This window comes from Marmota monax, unplaced genomic scaffold (assembly GCF_021218885.2).
Source record: "Marmota monax isolate L192 unplaced genomic scaffold, Marmota_monax_Labrador192_F-V1.1 WCK01_AAM20220418_F8-fsc00007, whole genome shotgun sequence".
Classification (NCBI taxonomy): Eukaryota; Metazoa; Chordata; class Mammalia; order Rodentia; family Sciuridae; genus Marmota; species Marmota monax.
Window position 1 is genome coordinate 22,065,325 of NW_026692781.1, and position 22,995 is coordinate 22,088,319.

General features: G+C 33.6%; 1 protein-coding gene across 1 annotated transcript in view; it reads right to left on the minus strand.

Moving 5' to 3' along the window:
* Positions 1 to 2,700: 2,700 nt before the first annotated feature.
* Col5a2 (collagen type V alpha 2 chain) overlaps positions 2,701 to 22,995 on the minus strand; it is a 133,281-nt gene continuing 112,986 nt past the window's right edge. Inside the window, exons 36-54 of the mRNA XM_046447418.2 lie at positions 21,898 to 21,951; positions 21,479 to 21,532; positions 20,988 to 21,041; positions 20,479 to 20,586; positions 20,297 to 20,350; positions 19,714 to 19,767; positions 18,903 to 19,064; positions 18,165 to 18,272; positions 16,943 to 17,050; positions 15,839 to 15,892; positions 13,717 to 13,824; positions 13,156 to 13,209; positions 10,652 to 10,759; positions 10,272 to 10,325; positions 9,120 to 9,227; positions 7,016 to 7,307; positions 5,422 to 5,609; positions 3,807 to 4,046; positions 2,701 to 3,138 (exon numbers count right to left, since the gene is read on the minus strand). Of these exons, the coding sequence (XP_046303374.1) occupies positions 2,992 to 3,138; positions 3,807 to 4,046; positions 5,422 to 5,609; positions 7,016 to 7,307; positions 9,120 to 9,227; positions 10,272 to 10,325; positions 10,652 to 10,759; positions 13,156 to 13,209; positions 13,717 to 13,824; positions 15,839 to 15,892; positions 16,943 to 17,050; positions 18,165 to 18,272; positions 18,903 to 19,064; positions 19,714 to 19,767; positions 20,297 to 20,350; positions 20,479 to 20,586; positions 20,988 to 21,041; positions 21,479 to 21,532; positions 21,898 to 21,951 (2,109 nt within the window). The 3' untranslated portion in view covers positions 2,701 to 2,991. The remainder of the gene's footprint in view (positions 3,139 to 3,806; positions 4,047 to 5,421; positions 5,610 to 7,015; positions 7,308 to 9,119; positions 9,228 to 10,271; positions 10,326 to 10,651; positions 10,760 to 13,155; positions 13,210 to 13,716; positions 13,825 to 15,838; positions 15,893 to 16,942; positions 17,051 to 18,164; positions 18,273 to 18,902; positions 19,065 to 19,713; positions 19,768 to 20,296; positions 20,351 to 20,478; positions 20,587 to 20,987; positions 21,042 to 21,478; positions 21,533 to 21,897; positions 21,952 to 22,995) is intronic.

Consider the following 22,995-nt stretch of genomic DNA (forward strand, 5'->3'; position numbering starts at 1 on the left):
TTTGAGACTTTTTCAGCATAGTTTGTGTTCATCTTTCCTTTGTGTTTTCTTCCTTTCTGTTAATTTTTATTTGTATTTTAATAAATCAACAAGTAATTAATACCACCTTCTACTCAAATGTAAAGCATTTCACTTTTGATTGTGTAGTGTTTGAGGTGCCTACAGGACATGAAGGAGTCCAATAGTCTAACCGGACCAAGAGATCTACAAAGTAGGCAAGAAATCTGAAGGCTTTAGAATAGTCTGGACAACCTTTTATTTGTAAGATTCCTGAGCTTCAAATAAGAATGGATATTTCTGTAGTTGATAACTCTTAGTGTTTTACTAAATAGAATCACCACATATTTCTGGCTCACCTATCTGAACTTGTGCAACCTGTGAAGGTTTTACCTACAAGAAATTCAACAAAACTTTCAAATTTTTTCAGCTATATAAATATCCACATTCAAGATACAGAGATCAAATACTAAACAACTTGGAAAAAATTATGTTGTGAAATAAATACTAAAAATAAAACTGAAAACATTTAGGTTAAATTTCTGTATGATACATATCGAGACTTGTTTTATTAGCAGTCCATTCAGCCATGCAAAATCCATTTCTTTCCTTTTTTAATCAATAGTGCTACTGTTACCAATGCCCAAGCAGGTGTCCCCAGGGGATCCTGCTAAATTTAGGTTTTTGTCCTGAACAAAGAATTGAGTGAGACCCAAGAAGTTGGCAAGCAAAACAAAGGTTTATTAAAAGCAAAAGAACACTCTGAGAGAACAGAGTGGGCTGAACTAAGAAGTGTACCTCAAGACCCTGTCTATACAGTGAAGCTGGCTTTTATTGGGCTGTGCTTTTCCCTGGGTGGACCTGGGTTTGATTAGTACCTTGATTGACAGCTGATTTTGACAAAATTTCTTCTCTACTGCCAGTCCATAGTTTCTTTCCCCCACCTACCTACAAATGCACAGTGGGGGAGCAAGCCACAAAGCTAATGATATGCTAACTAGTACCAACTTAACTTTAGGTCAGTCCCTCCCAAGATAGGGGACTTTCCCTTTAGGGTCTTGAATTCTCCTTGTGGTGGACCAGCTTCCCTTTTTAAGGGAGTGTTAGGTGGGCTGCAGGCATGAGGCATTACCCTAACTTCCACCTTTTCTATCTCTCCTTTCCCCATACCCTGTCTTTTACCTAACAGTATCCTGGCATTTTATAAGGACTGAACATTGATGATTAGTGCCCTGTTGCCTTTGTGGATAATGTCACAGATAGATTTTCATTTATAAGCCAGTACATACATGATGGAAGATATTTGTTGTATCTTTCAAACAAACAGAAAATGCAGAATACCACAACACCTTATTATTATTATTATTATTATTATTATTATTATTATTATTATTTACTATTGGAAATTATATCAATCTACTGTGTTGAAAGGAATTCCAAAAAACAAAAAAACAAAAAAATGACTGACATGATGAAAGCGTGCATTTAATTTGATGCTTTGCAGAGATACATGACCACAGTTGTGTGCATGGCTTATCCTTTGGATGACTCTGGCTATTTATTTTTAAATAATAAAATAAAAATGGAGCCAACAAATGCAATTAAGAAAAAACAAGGGACCTACATGTCCTGATCTAAGAAACATGCAAATGTTACAAAGCATTCCAGATACAGTATGACAGAGGAACAATGAAAAGGCATTAGAACAATGCTCTTTCTTTCAGAAATGGGAAGTCTAACAGATACATTTTCACAAATGGCATTGATGAAACAATGTTGATTTTTAAAGAATTTTATAGAAAGAATTTTAGCACCATCATTAAAAGAAAAAATAATAATAATATTTTTTAGCCCTGCCTATCTCCAGTCTTGGAATAATAACAGAAGCATAGCACCTTTTGGTATCTAAAATATGAACAAGAATATTAAGTCCATCCCAGCTTCTAGAGATGAGGTAGCTCATGCTAAGAAATGTTGGATCTTTTTTCCTATGAAAGTTCAAATTTCAAATAGTTTAATTCCAATCATCACATTTGATTAGAGTCAGCTCCATAACTCTGGGTTTTTATATCTTTTTCTTCATTATTTTCTTCAGGAAGATGAAATTATATTTATGTGGAAAAGCCTCAATCGTGGGTCCTGGAAATGTATTTATGAAGTTGTATGTGTAGTTATTTCACATTTAATGTCTTCTTAAATAAGAAGGAAATGTATTAAGTAGTGTATCTGTGTAATTTCTATCAGTATTGATAAATTGCATCAAAAGGGAAAGGTACTTTTAAAATTGAATGGGAAATGAGTCTACATGTATCATATTTTGCAAAAATTTGAGAAATGGGAGAAATTTATTTTTTTCTCCTAAAATTGCACTGAATATGTTATTTAAAAATTCCATTTAATACAGTGATAAACTTGTATTTTTTTAAGCTTCTCTTTTAACACTAGTAATAGTACATCAAGACACACATGTGGGTTTCAATCAAAGATTTAAACATATTGATTCTTTTTTTCTTGATGATCTGGGAATAAGGGATCCCAAAAGGGAACTAATTTCTTAAAAATTTTTCAAACTGCAGCCAAGCAAAATAAACATGTGTTGTAGTTTTATATACCCCACTCTTTAAGCTACATGCCAAGAAAAATTTCCTCATAAATACTAAGCAACCTTTTTATTACATTGAAATAAATTGAAGAAAACAGATATTTATTTATTTAATGAGTTTACTTTTTTTAAAAGGTGATCATTGTCATTGGTCATCATAATTCTAAACTTGTATTGAAAATTATTTTAAATCAATTAAAACTTGATGATTGTAAGTAAAATAAATATTCTGAAGGATAAGGAGGCCAGGCACTTAAGACCATATATACAGTGCTGATGCATGATCAGCCATATCTTCAAGAGTCTCAGGATCAACTTCAAACAGTCAAAGTTCTTGTGAATGGGGTGGTGATCATTGATGGTGATGCTCACTGTCACTGTCTGGGCTTGTGTTACATGAAACAGACTGGCCCAATTTCAATGCCAAATTCCTGGTCTGTGCCGCCAACATCCACAGGGGCAAGATCTATGATGGGCAAACGTGCCACATTCTGCGTTCTATATTCAAAGATGGTCTTGCCCACATTTCCGTTTCGCTTCTAGAAATAAATGGTGCAGTGGATTAATAGTAGATACAATTTTTTTGAATGTTAGATATAAACCTCCCCAGGCAACTTTTATAACATAAAATCAATCATTTATAGAATACTACTTAAATGTCAGAGCACTGGTAACCTCAAGTGAGGTACCAGCACACCTGACAAGCACTTCTTTCTAGGTAAATTTCCTTTTATCTTTTGCAGCTTCCCAAATAGCAGCAATATAAATTATAAAAGTAACTGGTTTTGTTTGTCACAAATAAAATTATAATTTATCTTATAATATCTTCCTTATTTTATATCTAGGTATGCCAGAGGGAGACAATCAGTGATTGACTATACATTTTAAAATCAAGGAACTTTACACATGGAACTGAGATTCAGAAAGTTAAATGACTTGCAGAAGAAACAAACAGAATTGAAAAGAATTGGATCCAATGTTAGGGCTCCAGCTCTTTTTTTTTTTTTTTTTTTTTTTTTTTTACTATTTTATATTGACACTTCCATCATGCTTCATGTGTTAATACACATTCAAGTTGATCCTAAAGAGTAACTATATACAAAATGCTGCTGAGCTTATATACAAGGCAAAACTGTCCCCACTTATAGTACTATGATAGTATGTTTTGAAAAAATAAGTTTGATCAGTGTAGATGAAAAGTACTTACAGAGCAAGTATCTTGAAGAACTGTGTATCTGAATCTCACATTCCCTTCTCCTTTGATTTCTAAATCATTTGCCCCTTTAAGAACCACAGCCTTCTTGAGGCTCTTGGCTTGCTCGTCCATGTATCCTATACTGTTTTTACAGAGGTAAGTGATGTTCTGGGAAGCTTCTTTCGATAACAGGCGCAGGAAGGTCATTTGAGTGATGGCTGTATTAGGTGACAGGTGGTCTCCATATGCAAACTAGAAACAAAGTCTTTTATATTCAATACTGAAGAATTTCTTAATGTGTTACAGATAGATTAATTGATTTTAGCAAATCTTTAATTATTATATAATATGGCTCTCTAGCTATACGTATAAAATGACCTGAAATTTCCAACATATTCACAAGTAATAATCTTTGTCCTTACTACCCTGAATGAGAGGTGATGAAACCAACAATAATTATAATTTTCCAGAGAAAGATTAGCTATTTTAAAATCTGCTTTGATCATCTATCAAAAAAACTCATTACTGTTATTATTATTAAATAAGAATTAGAAATTAGCTATCAGAATAAAATCTTTACTACCTAATTATCATAAACTTGAAGGAAATATGAATTTAAAATTTTTCCTCTAGACAAAAAATAATTGACCACAAGCTCTTTTTTATTCATCTTCTACTTTAAGTTTTCTTTTCAGTGCTCCCATTTGAGTTTTTTACATAACGTCATATAAGCTAAATTACATTTCAACTGTTTATATTTAAGTTTTAAAATTTCTTGTTTATTAAATAATGGTAGATTCTAGCATATCCTGCTAGACTCAGGGTTCATGCATCATGTTGATTCTGAACATGAGTTCTGGGGAAAGGTTAGGAGCAGAAATTGAAGGAAAATTTCAGAGTTTGGCCATCATAAGGAGATCTGGGATGAAATATTAAAATGGAATTATCAAGGCCTGGTGAAAGTTTGAATACTAGACCACGAAAGGAGCAGAGGGTAGATTGGAACTCAGGAAAATATTCATCAAATTTATATAATTACACATATGCTTTAAGATTTAATAATACTATAAAATTGACAACATGACTTCATTATTAAAGATTATCTAATATTTATATATCATAAATATTTATAATATTTATCTAATATTTATATATCACTTAGTGTATTCTAGACATTATCCTAAACACTTATATTCATATGGACACTCTGGGATCTGAATTATTAGCCTCACTATAAGCTGGTAAACCTGAGGTTGCAAAAGGTTTAGTCAGGTCATAAGGACAAACATCAGTAAAAGATCTAGCAAAGAGTTACCCAGGACTCCTCAAGACTGTCATTCAACTGTGGCAAGATCCCTTCAGGTCCATTCCATTGTCACTGTTGCCTCAATTAGAGTAACTAATCCTAGAAACAACTACTTCTCTACATTTCATTAATGGCAAAATTATAATTCAAAATTTACATCAAGCTGACTCATTATAAACTTGGTTTATGCCTTGGTATTGCAACTGTAACTAAGGAAAATATGTCACTTTAAAATAAACCTGGTCAAGAGCGAACAGCATTATTCTAAATAAACACAAAAATATGATAAAATATATAATCTTGAATAGACTATTTAATTACCTGTGATCCTCTATTCATATCTAGACCATACCAAACAGGTTTATTGTCAGGAGATTTGCTGGCCCACCAGGTTTTACGAGGTATACTGGATGGATTTGCTGAAATGCATGTTTCTCCTGTTTCCATATTGCAGTAAACTTTGATTGCATCTTCAGCTGATCCCTGGTTGGGATCAATCCAATATTCACCTGTTTTCCAAATGACAAATATTTGCTAAGTAAAAAAACCTCAAACATGTTTATGAATCTCCAAAATAATTAACACAGAAATTAGAAATATGAAATTATCAATGAAGGTCTCTTTTAACAGAGACTATGCTTTAAAGAAGAAAATAATTGTTATATATATGGGGATTTCCCAAATACTTGTCACTGCTCTAAGTCACTTTGCCCAACTGTGTACCTAAGGCTCAAAACATAAATGTTATCCCATTTTACAGAAGAGAAAATATAGCAAAAAGAGATGATATATTGTAAGTGGCTTTGCCTATATAAGTGTATTCTCGTTAAATTCAAAAAGCCAAAGTCTTAAAGAAAATTATAATTGGAATGTAATGTGTATTATTTAAACTATGAATGAAATAAATAAATGAGTTGAATTATAATAGAATGTTATGAATCATCAGCCATTCTTGAAATCAATCTGCTCATATATAATAGGTTTTTGAAACAGGACATACTAAAGACAGTGCTTTATACTAGACATATGATCAAATAAATTAAAAAATGTGTATTTGTGCATATATGGGTGTGTATGTACATATATTTGCCTGTAAATATATGAAAATCAAGTTTTAAATAGAGTGAAAGGAGAGTGGTAGGATATAAATAATTTGATAACAAAATTGGCTACTCTGGAAAGATGATATTTTTAACACCATTGTCAATGTCATTTCATAGTTAACTGAAACTCTTGAATATTTCTCAGCTTATTCCTATGGTCCAGGATCTCTCTTCCCCGGATCTTATTAGAACAATCAAAATAACAGAATAAGGCAAAGTTTAAGCATAGTTCATAGTTCAAAATTCCAAAAAAGCCTTCCAATCTTACTATAACTTATTCCTGCCTGCAAAAAAATTCCAGAAGTATGACTCATAGAACATTAAACTACATGAAAGGAATTCAATATTCAAGCAAAACTTTAGCTGACTCTCAACAATCCAACAATATATGGTGACATATTAAAACTCTAAGAGGTCATACAGGTAAATAAATGTTTAATTTGGCTTCAGCAAGTATTGTGTTGTGTGTGTAGTTAGATAGATAGATAAAGAGATAGATACATAGATATGAAATGTTTTCTATTCTCTGCAAATTACCACTCTTTAGGACTTCTGGATGGAAATGGAACTATTGTGAAATTAGATCATTTATAGAATATATGCTCTATTATAGTGCATATCATCTTGCTCTATAATTTTTGCATGTCATTTACTTTCTCCACAACTAAACTGTAAGAGCTCTGTGGCATGTGTATTTCTTTTTCTCTGTGTCTATCACTAATTAGAAAATTAATAAAATATTTTTAAATGTACGTGAGAGCAACATCAACAGAAACAACACCCTTTGCTCAAAAGGGCCACTGTCCACTTACCACTTTGTTTTGTGGAATGGCAAAGCTTTAAGTCATCACATGTCCGGGCTGGGTGCTTCTTGGAGCCATCAGGGCTGCGCATGGTTTCAATCTGACTACTGAGTGACTTCAGGGTTGCATGGACCCCTGGGTCAGTTTTGTTTTTGTCATCAGGAGCCGCCTGATCTTCAGTAAACTCAGGAAGTGGATCTGGCATGCTCTCATCATAGTGACCCATGATATCACCCAGGGCAGCTGTAAGGTGGCCAGGGGGACCTGGAGGGCCTGGTGGACCAGGCTCACCAGGAGGACCCTAATTAAAAAGAAATCAGAAAGACATTTAATATAATGCTTTTATTTTTATGTAGATGTGGTACACAGAGATATGATGTGACACTCCAATTTGACAGTTCTGGGAGATCTGTCACTCATGCCCTTTTGTAAGAAGATGGTGCTGGCCTGCTAAGCTATAGCTTTCCAAGGATATGTTTTTCAGGAAACATATCTGCAAGTCAGCATCTGAGATAAATAAAGATTAAAGCACAAAATATTTGCTTTGATGTCTATCTTGAAGATACAATATAATTTATATTGAAAACATGCAAATACGTACATCATTTCAAAATTATTTTGAGCAAGATACAACTAAAATTTTTTCAAAGCATTTATGGATGGAAGATGAAGAAAAGCTGCAGGGGCACAGGGTGCTGGTTCTATAAGGTGCATGTCAATACCAAGAAAATACCCACAAGAAACACCCACAAGAGAATTTCCCCTACATTCTAATCAAAGGGAAGCAAAGGAAATCTTTTTATATGTGTGAATTACCATGCACATAAAAATTCTCTGTACTAATAAAATGGAAGAAAGTTCTCACTAGCATTTTTACAGACATAAAGAGCTCTCCTATACTTTTGTCAAATGAGAACTATTGGGTTAAAAGGAAGATAAGCACAAAAATGTGGCAGGGACTACAAAGGTCTTCTGTATTCATTTCCTTCAGCAATTCCCAAGGACAAACTCAACAGCTTGAAAGAAACAGGCAAAAACCTGAAGAGACACGTTCAAACCACACATAGAGCACAGCCCTGGGCATCAGAAGGCTGGAGTTCTAACAATGGCTCTGCCACTTGTTACGTGGCATCAGGCAAGTTGTGTTAGCCCCAGTGCCAATGCTCTCTCATTCTCAAAAGGGTCTTATAAATACATTTTCTAAGGTCATCATGAGTACATACATTCCTTTATGCTAACCTTGGGGAATAAGATTCGGGTTTTGTTTTTTTGTTTTTGTTTTTTTTTTTTTTGTCTACCAAAGACCACTGAACCACAAAATAAAGTCAACCAAGAGCTACATGAATCCAATGCATTCTAATTATATAACTGTTTTCTATTCGCAAAGAAATTAGTAGGAAACATTTTTCTTGACCATAGGAAACATAAGCCTATTTGACCCACACAACAAATAGTAAATATTTGGTTTAATGGCATTACCATTGAGGAGCAAAGACAAAATAAGGAGGAGAAGGTAAATTAGATTAAAGAAACACCCGGAGAGAAGCATAAATTTACATGCACACATGCGCATGTGCACACTAGTACATTTGCACATGGAGACCAAAGATGCTTTCCAAAGATCTGAGAAGCTAAAGATTAGCTAATGCAGTTTATAACTATATAAATTCCTCAAACCAAAACTATAAGAATTTTTAATGAAAGGTTTTAATTAAAATTCTCTCTGAATGTCATTTGCAATGTAGAAAAATCTCAGTCATATACTTCATTTTCCAGCATTTTCATGACATACAAACTATATCCCACAGATACTTAAAATATGTAATCTAAAGCAAAGCAACATAAATATAATCTTAACTTGCTATTTGCTTTCATAGTATCAGATGAAATCAAAGCCTGGTTATCTCTGTCAAAGCCTGGTTATAGTCTAAATGACCTATATTAAAATATTTGAAATAGTTACCTATATAAACAAGCTCTTGTGTGGCTTTGAAATTTTGTTTTCAGGGCCCCCTTAAGTCTCTTGTTCAACAGGCTGCACAGACATTATTTGATGGAATCTAAGCTGTTTTTCTCAACAGCATTTCCTGTGTGTAAACCCCTATGACTTTACCTCTGGTCCTGCTTCTCCTACACTGCCCCGAACACCAGGAGGTCCGATCGGCCCAAGTGGCCCAGGGTTTCCTTCTTTGCCTAAAGGACCAACTGGGCCTGGAGGACCCTGAAAGAAAATAATTACTCTGTTTTAGATTCTGTGGAAAAAAAATTTTTTTTTTTTTTTTTTTACAATGCCCCTCTCTAATCCAAGAACTACTGTGCTGATGGAGCTGTTACAATGATTTCTCAGATGCATTTTCTTAATGACTGATAAATGACCTTCTGGCACTTTTCAGCATTTACAATTTCATCAGACATGAATTTTCCTTCATCCATGCATTGTAAAAGATCAGTGTAAAGACTTTAATAGACTAATCATCTACTTTTATTGGCAACAATTGTTTCATCAAATCTCAAATAAACTTAGTTCCGAATTCAATTAATTCAGAATAAGAAAATGACTAAAGTTGGAGGGTTAGATATAAATTAATCTGGGGTGCTTATCCTGTAGAAACAGAGTAATTTTATACTATTATTTCAATTTTATCCATGATTTATTTACAATGTATTTAGACACAGTAAGATTCATTGTTAATTAATTTTTCTAATTTTTTTTCTAGACTCCTTTTTCTATTCACCTAAATAATTATTGTGTCAATTGTATTATTACATTAATAATTTATTACAGGAAGCATTAATATGAACATAGACTTTCTAAAAGCTTCAAATATTGGTTTCATTTTATGATTTGCTTCCAATTTAGCTGCGCACAAACCATTTCTAAGGAACTATCATAATACTATCATAATTACTTAAAGGACAAAATACATCCAGCTTCAAAATTTGTCTCCACTTCATGAGTAGGTCCAATTATATCACCTCAAAGAGTGCAAGCTTAATGGAAATTTAAATTAACATAAAGCAAGAAAATGAGTCGATGAATATCTACAAATCCCAGGTCAGAGATTCCAAAGTGGGTCCATATTATTAGAGGATATTCCTACTTATATTAATTGCTGGCTGGTTTGTCTCATATAATTGATGCCACCTTCAGAGAACATGAACCAACACCAGTTTTAATATCGTGAAAATGAAACTGAAACATTTGTGTTATGTCACCAAAGTTGTTATTATTTGTACCTGCAACTTATTTACTTTTGCTACTTACTCTTGGGCCAAATGGACCAGGGATTCCAGCACTGCCTTGTTCACCATTTGGACCCTAAACAGGAATAAAATTGAAAATGTTGTTCAAATATTTAGATCTTGCATTATGCCATTGTCAGTTTTAAAATATGTTGTCATTGACTTTAGCAGTATCAACTACTAAGTCATCTATCTCTACAATGTTTCCATGAGATGGTCGCTATTAAAGACAACTATCCATAGGAGTAAAGATGCAAGTAACATTTTGTTTTATATCTACCCCACACAATTATAGCTTATATGTGGACAATTACATTGTATAATAGGTAATTTTGAAATTAAAATGAGATTTTAAAAAAATTCATCTGTGTTAACAGCAGATAAACATAAAGAATAACTTACAGGAGGGCCAGGGAGACCCTGAAGACCAGTAAAGCCTCTGTGGCCCTTCTGACCCCGGTCACCTCGGTCTCCACTATCGCCTTTGTCACCACGGGGTCCTTGAGGTCCCTAGAAATACAGTTATGGCATGGATGTTATGTCTTGAGACTACAATTTTCTGCAGTTTTACTTTTTTTAAAACATTTATATTTTAGTTGTAGGTTGACACAATACCTTTATTTTATTTTTTTAATGTGGTGCTGAGTACCGAACCCAGTACCTCACACATGCTAAGCAAGTGCCAAAAGCAAGTGCTCTAACTCTGAGCCACAACTGCATCTGGAAATTTTACTTTTGACAACTGCATTTACCATAACTTTTAATACTGTATTTTATATGAATGAACATATTTACTTATCTAAAGAGCCATAGGATTTTTGTCTATTATTTCCAAAGAATTGTAGGTGATCAGTTATGCTTTCCTAAAGATTCAGTTTTTAAATGTTTATCTTTCTTAAGCATAAAAATTAATTTATATTTAAATGAGATATTTTTAACTTTGATCTAACCTATTTGAAAGATTTTCAAAAAAATACATTTCACTTATTTATCAGATATCATAATGCAAAAATATTTCCCTGTAAATAGATTCTTTGAAACAAAAAACCTCAAAGTACTTTTTTTTTTATTTGCCATGCTACCTCTAAGAATGAAATGTTCATTAAATTTGCATACCCAGCCAGGCATGGTGGCACACACCTGTAATCCCAGAGGCTTGGGAGGCTGAGGCAGGAGGACTGTGAGTTCAAAGCCAGCCTCAGCAAAAGCAAGGCACTAAGCAACTCAGTGAGACCCTGTCTTTAAATAAAAATACAAAATAGGGCTGGGGATGTGGCTCAAAGGTTGAGTGCTCCTGAGTTCAGTCCCTGGCTACCCACCACCTTCCCAAAAAAGAAAAAGAAATTTGCATATGCAAATAAACTAAATGTCAGCTGTGATTATATTGAGAAAGAGGTAAATATTTGAGCAAATAAAATCAAAGTATCATCAATAAACTACCCTTTTCTAAAGAAAATACAAAAAAAATAATGTTATTCTCATTTTTAACTGTAATATCTGTACCCAGATCCTGAATTTCTGGTCCTAAAAAACAAAAGAAAAATGAGGAATCTTATTTTGTCAAGGAACTGCAACTGCCGAAGAGGTGAAAATTCTCTCATTGATTTGAGGTAGTCAGTTGTTGTTTTAGGTTCTAAGAAATAAAAACAATTCTAAGGGTTCAACGGTTCACAGTAAAGTGACAAGTGGCATGGTGTTCCCCACTATGAAGTCAGCTTCTGCTGTCTTTAGAGTTCTCCTAAAACAGAACTGGAACCCTATTAATCTGCCTTTGGAAGATGGATGGAATCATCAAATCCACTGGTTCTCAGGTTAATGTTTTCCCTTATTGGTTTCTTTGGTTTTATTTTGCATTTGGTTGTTAATTTGGAATACCTAGTTGTCAGCCTTTTTATAATAAAATCAAAACAATTTTAGTAGCTTTTACATATTTTACATACCAATGTAAAGGTGAACATCAAAATTAGTCTGAATGTTTTTATAATGTTATAAAGGTTCTTTTATTTTGAAGTTGCCCAAAAATTTCATAGTTGAGAATAAACTATAACAGAAAACATCAATTTAAATTAATTAAAATTCATTTTTTCATGAAAAAATAAAGCTATAGTGTTTCTGTCACTGGTTAGAAAACCATTTATTTGACAAGTAGTGCTACTATGAAATCTTTTGCCAGTCAAGCTCAAATCAAAGTGGAGAGTCATAATATAAAAAATATGACCATGGTTTTATGGATATAATTGTTTTTCATGATTATAGACATTGATGTATGAGTATAAGAAATATAATCTATTAGACCACCATAAGTATAAACATAAAACAATAGAACATCTGTATAATAATAATTAAAAATCAGCCAAAAGCAAACAGCATAAAGATTGGAAACCATCCAAGACAGTAAAGTTGAAAATAAAACATATTTAAATGGTGCTTTTCAAGAATACAAAGAGATTGCAGATTTGCTGTCCTATATGATTTTGAGAACATCTTGGAGAGCAATACACTATTGTACCTATTATTCTGGGAGAAAACTGTGATTCTAGTCTTCATTGATAATTTAAACAATTATTAATGAGGTACTAATGTGATGTTTTGATACACGCACATATGATGTAATGTCTAAATGAGGAAAAATATATCCATCTCCTCAAACACTTATATTTCTTTATGGTAAAAACTTTAAAATCCATTCTTCTATTTTGTGAAATGTGCAGTACATTATTTTATCTACATTCAGCCCACTGTTCAACAGCACATCAGAACTTCTTGTTTCTTTCCAACTATAACTTAGTACCCATTGAATAGCATTTCTCCATCCCTCCCATTTCTGAATCTTAAATCATACTTCTTCTTTGGAAGCATATTTTGTGTAAGAAAACATGCATTTGTTAAGAGAACAGAGGACTTACATGTAATCCACGTTTTCCAGCTCTACCTGGTGGTCCTATAGGACCCCGAGAACCCTAGAAAAATATCACACAAGTCGGTATTTTAAAACATACATATATAGACACAGGATGTCAAAAAACATGTGTTTACAGTTCAGTGCCTGTATGTGTCTATATGTACACTCTTATGGCTAATCCATTGAGTCTGGTGAACATCTGTAAGAATGTGCCAACACCAATAGTACTTTTAAAGGCAATTTTATTAACTGACTTCACTAAGTGAAGAATATCTTAGTTGATTACAAAAAGACATTACTTTCATAATCTGAGGCATACTTATTTCATTTCCTATAAATCACAGACAGCATTTTCAGATAATTAAAACCAATGTATTAGGATCTTTGAACCCATATTTGAAATCAAATGATCTTAAGGCTAATATATATATTAATTCATAATTGGCTCCTTATCATTCTTTGTTCAGAGTCCTGAACCAAATGCATATGCATGACTATTTTAGTGCATACATGAAGTTTATAATACAATGCTTAACTGACAGTGAAAAATTGACTGCCTTCTTACCGGATCTCCTCTTTGTCCTGCATCTCCTGGAGCACCAACAGGACCAGGAGTTCCAGGGGCACCCTGAGAGCCTGGAAGACCTGCAGGCCCAGGGTCTCCACGATCACCCTGATAAGAGTAGTCACGGTATTATTCTTTGAACACTTATTCTAAAACAATAGTATTTTATGTGTTTGAGCTCTTCACAATATGAAAATATATATATATGCCTCTTAAAACACTTTTACTTATTACTATACTTGTATTTACTAATTAATAAATAAAATTGAAGAGAATACATTTCTTGTTATTTTTACCCACTCTCAGTTTTCATCTCTCCCTTCACCTCCGCCCTATTGCTCCCACAAGAGAAGATTATTGAAGTATAGGAGAGTCACTTCCAGAATTTAACATCTTTTCTGAACAAGCAGTCTTCAAACTGGAGTGCTAGACACCTGAATACATACTCTTTCCAAAGAATGTGAAAATAGGAAAAATTTTAGGGAAACCACCTTCCATATTGGCAACACCATACTTCTTTCAGAAAATTGAATTTTGAGCATCCTTTCCCACTTCCTCTTTAATAGCCACACTTCTCCCATTTTATGAAAGAAAAGCAAATACCAAACCATCTGCAAACTTATGGTGCAATGTTTCAAAGAGTGAATACTTCTTGGCACCAATCTAACGGATGTTTCCAGAATATACTGTTTATTTGAAAATAAAGCTAAGATGGATTTGGGAAGGAAGAGGCTGCTCCTTACTATACCCAGATGACCCAGTTATGACAAGGCACCCAATAATGCCTCCTAGAAGTCAGAGGTGAGATGATTTGGGTATGAACATATGTGAATATAATTATTTGACTTGAAAAACTGAGCTATACTTTATTTTCTGACAGAAATTAAGTCTTATTTGACTGATTAATTTAGCAACCAAAATAAACTTTGGCAATTAGGTTAAAGAACAGACATATAATGAATAGAAGAGGCTACATTGGAAACTACAAAAATTTCAAAGAAATACATTTAGAGCAAGTTTACATTTAGAATTTACCAGAAATTATCTCCACTGCAACTATTTAAACTTGTGATTTAAAAATGGTTGGGGAGGGGGACAGCAATTTAAAATATACATAGGGGCTTATAGATTTTCAAAATTATTTTAATAAGTACAGCAGTAAGATCTTTAAAGGTTACTATACTACATGTATGTACTGACAAAGGGAGAAGCTACCAAAGTGAAGAGAATACGCAGTTCTAGAAGTTATGATAGATAAAGGGAGTCTCAGCCCAAGGTTTCCCATAGCTCTATCTTCCCCATTTTTTCAACATGAGGACATTCTTGAGTGCTGACCCTGTGCAAGTTTTTTAAATGTGTTATTTAGCAAAAAAGTACCTAATGGACTAGATATTAATCATATTTAATATGCAGAAATTTTTCTCAAGATCACACAGATAATTACTTTCAGAATCAAGGCTCCATATTAGGTCTGCCTGGGTCCATAGTCCTTTCTGCTAATGAGGAGCCCTTGGGGTGATCATATCACCCCATATCACCTTGTGTTATATCATAACACACTTTGGGGTAAGGAGTGCTTTTTGCTTTCAGTAGCCCAATATTCTAAAACAACTATGCAACTTCCAAAAGGGACTGAGCTTCAGATAAAGTCAAGGAGATTTTCAGTTCAGCCAATGTCTAATTTTAAAATAAATCATGTAATAGATAATGCTTAGAAAGCTTATATCCTCATAAGTCATTCACTTTAAGGGGTGAGTAGAGAAATCTAAATGTCACACAGCTCTATTTCAGCTTTTATACTTTACTGAATCAGTTTGATATTTAGAACACTCCATATGTCTCCTTGCCCAAAGTCTTTATGTTGCACCAAAGATGATAGTAATTTGTTTTCCTGCTTTGAATTAAATATGCCATGTTAATTTGCCATGTATGTAAATGTCACTTCACTTACAAGATTTTCCAAAATTATAACCTTATAAAAAGGTTTCTACTATCAGAAAAATCACAGCTGCATTGGAGTTATGAGAATAAAAGGTGTTTTTTTTTTTAGTGTAATACTAAAATTTAAAGGATTTCAGGTTTATATGAGTCTTGATTGCTTTAATCAATGAATTGTTCTTACACGTTCTCCAACAGCACCATCCCGGCCTGGAGTACCATCGTTACCTGCTGGACCCTATGAGCAATCACACACAAAAAACAATTAGTAGTAGTGAAAAAAATCTCATTCTAATTGTCAGAAAAATGACAGCATGTCTTATACTTCTCTTCTTTAAACTATAAACCAGCATTTATGGAAATCTCAGTAGAAAATAAAGGCTTCTACCAGTTTTCTCTAATACTTTGAATTGCTTGTAAAATTAACATAGTCTTACTTTATCTAAAATTGTCCATGCCTAGTTCTTTTTTTAAAAAGGAAAAGAAATTTTCAAACACCTTGAAATAAACAAACAATAACATTTTTCCTGTTGTATGTTTATTTGTGTTACCAATGAATGATTTTTCTTGTTACTTTTTGAGTTTATCCAAATAATAGTCTTAAGGTTTTAAAATCAAGTGACTTGTTTAGTTGATGCTACACTGCATTTAAAAACATCTAGTTTATTGTCCCTTATATATTTTGATTTTGTCAGGACCATAGTTTTGTTATTTGATTTTTTAAAATAGCTCAAAAAACTATCGATGATTTCTTTCAAGAAAATGTGACTGGCGAGTCACTCAGTAAAGTACTGAACAGATATTCCAACTTTAACTTCTCAAGTTGCCTGTCTGAAACTTATTTCCTCTCAAAAGAGCCTAAGGAACATGACATCAATTGTGTCACTTTATAGTGATATTTAAGTAGAGTGATCTCTACTTACTTTGCCCTTTTTACATGATGTAGAAGCTATATTAATCTTATCACCATAAAACTTGGCAATCCCATTATACAATGAAATAATAACAAGGGGAAAAATGAATAGCTGTGTCCTTTCACCTTGAAAACAATTTGGCAAAAGCTAAATCAACTAAAACACTCAGCTTCAGACTAGATGAAGGTCAGTACAGACATTGCTTTTGTTCCCTTCTTCTTTATCCAATCATTTAGCCAACTTTGTAGGGAAGTACTTCAAATAACATCACTGACAAGCTTCCTTAAGGTCCTGTGTGCAATCAATTTCTAATAAAACAATTGCCCCATCACACCCAGAAAACAAAGGAGAGCTGTGTTCACTGTGACACTTACTTCTGGTCCAGGTTCACCTACGGGACCATTTGAGCCAGGGGGTCCCACAGGTCCAGGTGGACCTTTATCTCCTGTTGCACCAGTTGGTCCTACTTTTCCTGGTGTGCCCTGCAATTGTTGTATAAATATGTCAACCTCTAAAACCAGTGAAGAATTCCAATTCCTATAAAGACCACATTTATTGAAATGGTGCCATAGTCCCTCCTTCTACAGCAATAATTGTCTGTTAACCTATATAACCTGCATCACTATAATGTATGCCTAGATACATACCCACTTCTCACATGCCTCCTGACATACCAAAGGAACCAAAAGGCATTCTTTGCCCACCAGCTTAGGAGTGCATTTTGTGTTTGAATCACATGTAGTTAATTCTGGCTGCCCTTATAGAATCTGCATCACTAGTAACATAAACTCATTCTATTTCACTCCTGCCTCGTCTGCTCAATATAGTACTGTATTCTGGTATTTTAGTCTCACTACCAAGGAATTTTACTTTCAGATCCTTGGTTCAATTCTGACAACAATAAGATATCCCTTAAATCCTAATTGACTGGTTTGAGATTTCTACCCAGATATGTCACAGTACCAAGATCCTGGGAGTTCACTTCTCTAGCCACATTCCATATAAAAACATTATTAACTTTTTTTCTCAAGTATTGTAAACTTTCAGTGGTGAAATTCACTCTCTTCAAAGCTAATATTGAATCAAATTTTCATCCATATTTCAAATAATATGAGATTCTTAAGCTCCCTCCAGGGAATAGGGGATTGTCTTCAGAGTCCTTCTTGATAATTCACTCACATCCACCTCTAATATTACTTCAGCTCAACTATTTCTTCTCTTTGGTAGTTTACTGTGAAATATGGATGTTTTGTTAAGCATGTTTATTTAAAAAGATGCTACCTACTCACCGGGAGATTATCCCCCTTCTCTAGCTCCATGGATCTCTTTTAATCTTTGAAGAAAGATTTAAGAGTCACCAAAAGTCCAATTCCTTATTGGCTACTTCTCTAGTCCCAGGATTAAACAAATACATTTTCAAAGACTTTGAAAGGTAGTTAAGCATTTGACATTTAAGATCAACTGGTTTTTAAGATAACTCAGAATTTATGTTGATTCAAGATGGTTTAACTCTATTCATTAAGAAAAAAATCAATTTTCTCCGCACAAATTAAATTACATACATCAGATGAAATACTGTCGATTGCAGCAACTCACCGCTGGGCCGGGCAGGCCGGGCATGCCTCGTTCTCCACGTTGCCCAGGCATGCCGACAATCCCTCTTTGCCCAGTTGTCCCAGCTGGACCAGGAGGACCATCTGGACCCTAATATTGAGAATAAATTCTAATTAAAAATTCTGCAGAATAAAATCCATATCCAGGAAATTTACAATAGAGTGATTACAGATTTATAGGACTTGGGTATGAAAAAAATTCTATCTCACAAAACCAGCCTATATAAGCGCAGTCATAAATTATAATTCACACTGAGCCTCCAACTCTATTTAAAGGTGAAAATAGCACATCAATTGAAAGTGACCTTGAAAAATACTGTGAATATTGATTGAAAAAAAGAGAGAACTATTCAAAAAACATTTTTTCTCCTTTTAAAAAGACAAAAATAAATTTAAAAAGTAAAGAAAAGGTATCTAACACATTCATATTTAGAGGCAGTTGGCTATTAGAGCAATAATATGTGTATATGTATCTGTATTTAATTTAAATTAAAATAATTTTTGATTTAGTTTTTGGAAACTATGCCCATTACTTTTTTATATTTATGCAGATACTTTCTTTTTGAGAAGAGGATTTTAAATTAAACATCTACAGAGCTTAATGTCACTTAAATGTGTCCAGAATAATATTTAAGCAGTTTCTTTGTGACCATGATTATTATGGGTTTCTATTTGCAATATCTCAACAGGAGGGGGTCTGAAACAAAGATGCCATACTTACAGGCTGCCCATCTTCTCCTGGGTCCCCTTTATCTCCTGGGCCACCGGGTGGGCCAGCTGGTCCTCGATCTCCCACTCGTCCATGAGAGCCAGGATCCCCTCGAAGACCTGGAGGTCCTTCCTTCCCTGGCTCCCCTATGGGCCCTGCAGGTCCTGGAGCTCCCTAGTATAATACAGAAAAGAACACCCAGGAGGGCAGAGGGAAGCCCAGTAAGAGGGATTGGTTCAGTGGGCTCTGCCTCAAATGCAGATGGCTGAGCCTTGTAGATTCATTTTTCCTGTTAATCACTGAGCATATTTAAATAAAACAAAACAAAGAAAACATAGCTGTACCTTCATTTCCCATGAGAAAACCTAAATATCATTTGCAGACAAGTCCCTTTGAATCATTATTAAAAGACTGGTAAAAATTGTTTTCAAACTTAAGTCTCTGTTCTAATTATGAATATTTAATATTTTATTCTGTTTAACCTGATCTTATAGTGACAGAATGACATTTATTACAAAGTTTCATAGATGCTTCTGAACTAAAGAAAATGATGATAAGTACATAATACTATTAGTACTTAGTACTCGAATAATCATGAAACTTTAGGGCTGAAAATGACTCACAAATAAGTCCCTCCAAGAAATATTGTATTATTAAATATGAATTTATTTTGATGAAACACCAGTAGGAATTATTGCAGTAGGAGGCATTAAACTAGCAAACAAGCCAGTAAGGAATTAAATAGAAATAATATCTCAAATATATCAAGTGTCTATATGTAATTACTTAACTACCAATGACTTGAATCACTAAGTTAACTTACAGCAGGGCCTGGAGGTCCAACTCTGCCAGCAGAACCAGGAAATCCTGTAGCACCCTAAGAAATAATATTATATGATCAATTATTAAATAATATTAATTAGTTATATATATTTTCCTGAGATCTGTTTTTCAAGGAAGACTGCAGCCTTTAGATTCCCTTCCATGTTGTAATCATATATTTTTTCTTCTCATGCATTTTACATTTTTGAGAAATAGACTAATTGGTAGGTAGGACCCCATTTTTTTCTTTCAACTTTTCATTTATCTTGAACTTACATAGGTAGGGCAACAAACATATAAATATTTTCTATATCAGATTTTATTAAGTGCTTTCACATTATTCATTTATCCCTTTACTTGGGTAATAAATTATTTATGTTTACACATGAAGCAGTTGGGTCTCCAAGATTACAAAATTTATTTTAATCTAGATCTCCATCTTAGTCAAATACCCTTTGCTCTACAAATTAGCTGATACATGAAATAACTTATTACAGTTTCTGATGGAGACTAACTTTTACATGGCCAAGTACTAGATGACTGAACTAGCTGTACATAATTCCTAGAATATCAAAATAACTTACAGGTGGACCCTGAGTTCCTCGTCCACCTTTTAGTCCAGGAACACCACTAGGACCCTAAATTGGAAAGAAAATAAAAAGTACTGCAGTAAAGCACAATTAGTTTAATATACATACCAAACATTGAGTATTGGACTCAAGTTATAAGTTTTTTTTTTGTTTTGTTTTGTTTTGTTTTAACTCACATGCGGGCCAGGGGATCCTGCTAGCCCTTGTGGTCCAGGAGATCCAGCATCTCCTTTCTGTCCTGGCTCTCCAGGTTCACCTTTTACTCCAGGCTGCCCATCAGGACCCTATATGCAATTGTACAAAGGAGCAACAGATTTATAAGATTTATGGACAAAATATTTAATATTAATTGCTACTAACATTAGTTATATATTATGAAATAAAGCTTTGGCTACAATATTAAAGTACAGGACAAAAATCAAAACCCTGATGAGATCTTTGAAGACAGTTTTAAAAAAACTATAAATTATTAAAATTATAGTTACATAAGCAAACTCAGATGTGACAAACTCAATTTTTGTGCCAGCTTATGAAAAGCTGTATTGAAAATGGGAATCAATGTTAACAAAACCATATACTTCCCAGAACTTCAATATACTTTCAAAAATATGACAATGACATTTTAACTCATTGCTATAAACAGAGGAGTGTCAACTTATAAATTGAGGATATTTGAAAATTATACCTGGGGTCCAGCAAAACCAACAGCCCCAGTTGGGCCATTTTCACCACGTGAACCCTAAAAGAAGAAAAAGATTACTGAATCTCCACACATATTCTTAAAAAGTACAATATTTTTAAGTAGGGTGTATAAATTCAGTGTACTTTGAAGCATATATATAAAGAAATTATACATATTGCTAGAGGAAGATCCTTAAGGGTAATACAAAGACAGAGGTCATAGAACAAAATTCTGAACATAGAAGTCTCAAAGTTTCTTATTTAGTAAACAAACTGCCTACCTAGACTTACTAGATTGTGTAGCTCATAAATTTTTAAAGTTTAATTAGAAAAGTAAAGGTTGAAAATTAGGAAGTTATAAATAGCTTAAATCAGTAGGCATGGACATCACTATAAGCATATGTAGATGGTAGATGACTGATAGATAGATAGCAATTGATAAGCTGTTTTATTGCTCAACATACACTAAAAAAACACCAAAATATTGTCACTTACAGGATTGCCACGGGAGCCAGGAGGGCCAACTAAACCTCGAGGTCCAGGTTCACCCTAAAAAGCAGATTTTAGACATTTATTGTCCAAAGTAAAACATAATACAATTGTAGAATATTGGGCAACATGAATGGGTAGATAGTGGGTGACAACTATGAGACCTTCTACCTCAAAATTTTATGAAAGAGCCAGCGTTCAGACATTTTAAAAAACTGATGCATAATGATTATTCAGAATAGTGGGCTTCACTGTGGCATATTTTCACATATATATAACATAACTTGATCAATTTCACTCTTACATACCTCCCCTTTCCCTCTCTTCCTCCATTCCTCTATCCTACTGGTTTCCCTTCTATTTACACAAGATCCTTATTTCCCCCTTATGCTTTTAAGTGCACAAAATAACAGTTTGTGACTTACCTTTTCTCCAGTAGGACCTGCAGGACCTGGGGGGCCCAAGGGACCTGGAAGACCCTGTCAGTGAATAGAATATAGGCATACTGAGAATAAGAATGCACATAAATCTCCATATTTAAGTAAGGAAACAAAGAAATACTATTTTTATAGCTTGTTTTTTTTTCAAATTATTATCTACAATACATGACATAATCTGTATATTTTCAAAATTTTTCTGTCTGCTCCATTACCATTTTCACCAGATTTTCCCAACAAAATGTTTCTCTTTCACCCAACTCAACACCTACCCACATAAACTGTCTTTAAACATTAGTTCTAAATTAATGTCATTTTCAATAATGTCTATGTTTCTTAGCCTCTTTCATTTTGCTAATATCTATTTTGAAAGTTGAATATAGATTGAAAAAAAGGCTTTTCTTCTTTTATAACATATTCCTAAATTATAATTATAAAAATAGTAAACATTTAATTTTCTACATGCTTCTGAAATGAAAAAGAGAGTCACCACCCAGCTACACTGAAGCTGATGTGGCATTTTACACTTGGAGTGTGGGAGTTCTTCCTAAAACAATGTCTCTACCAATATTTGTGGATTGTCTCTTCATATGCAGCCCAAATATTCTTTCATTATTTAATTTCTGTACGTATTGACGAAGAAAGTTAGGTCACAAAAATGACTTTTAATTTCATATTTTGACATGAATATGAGAAAACCATGTTCTTATATTCTCTGTATCAATAATGAAATGATCTTTCTGTTAATTTACTCAAGGTAATTCTTTAAAAGATCTGATTAACTACAAAGATCACTTTGGTACTTATAGTCACAGATGCTTTTTCCATACAGAGAGCACATACTATTGATTTTTCCTTTATTATATGATTCCAGCAGATGTTCTGTTCTCTCTCTTTCCTAAAACAATGTACTGCCTTCACTACAACTAAAGCAGCCATTGCTTAGTGCCGAGCCTACCACATTGGCAATTCACAGGCACAGTAGACATGTACTTTGGATTTAAACTCTCAATGTAACATTCCTTCAAATAGTCTTGTACTGTTACTATACATTCCATAACACTTTTGATGTAGAACACCAACAAT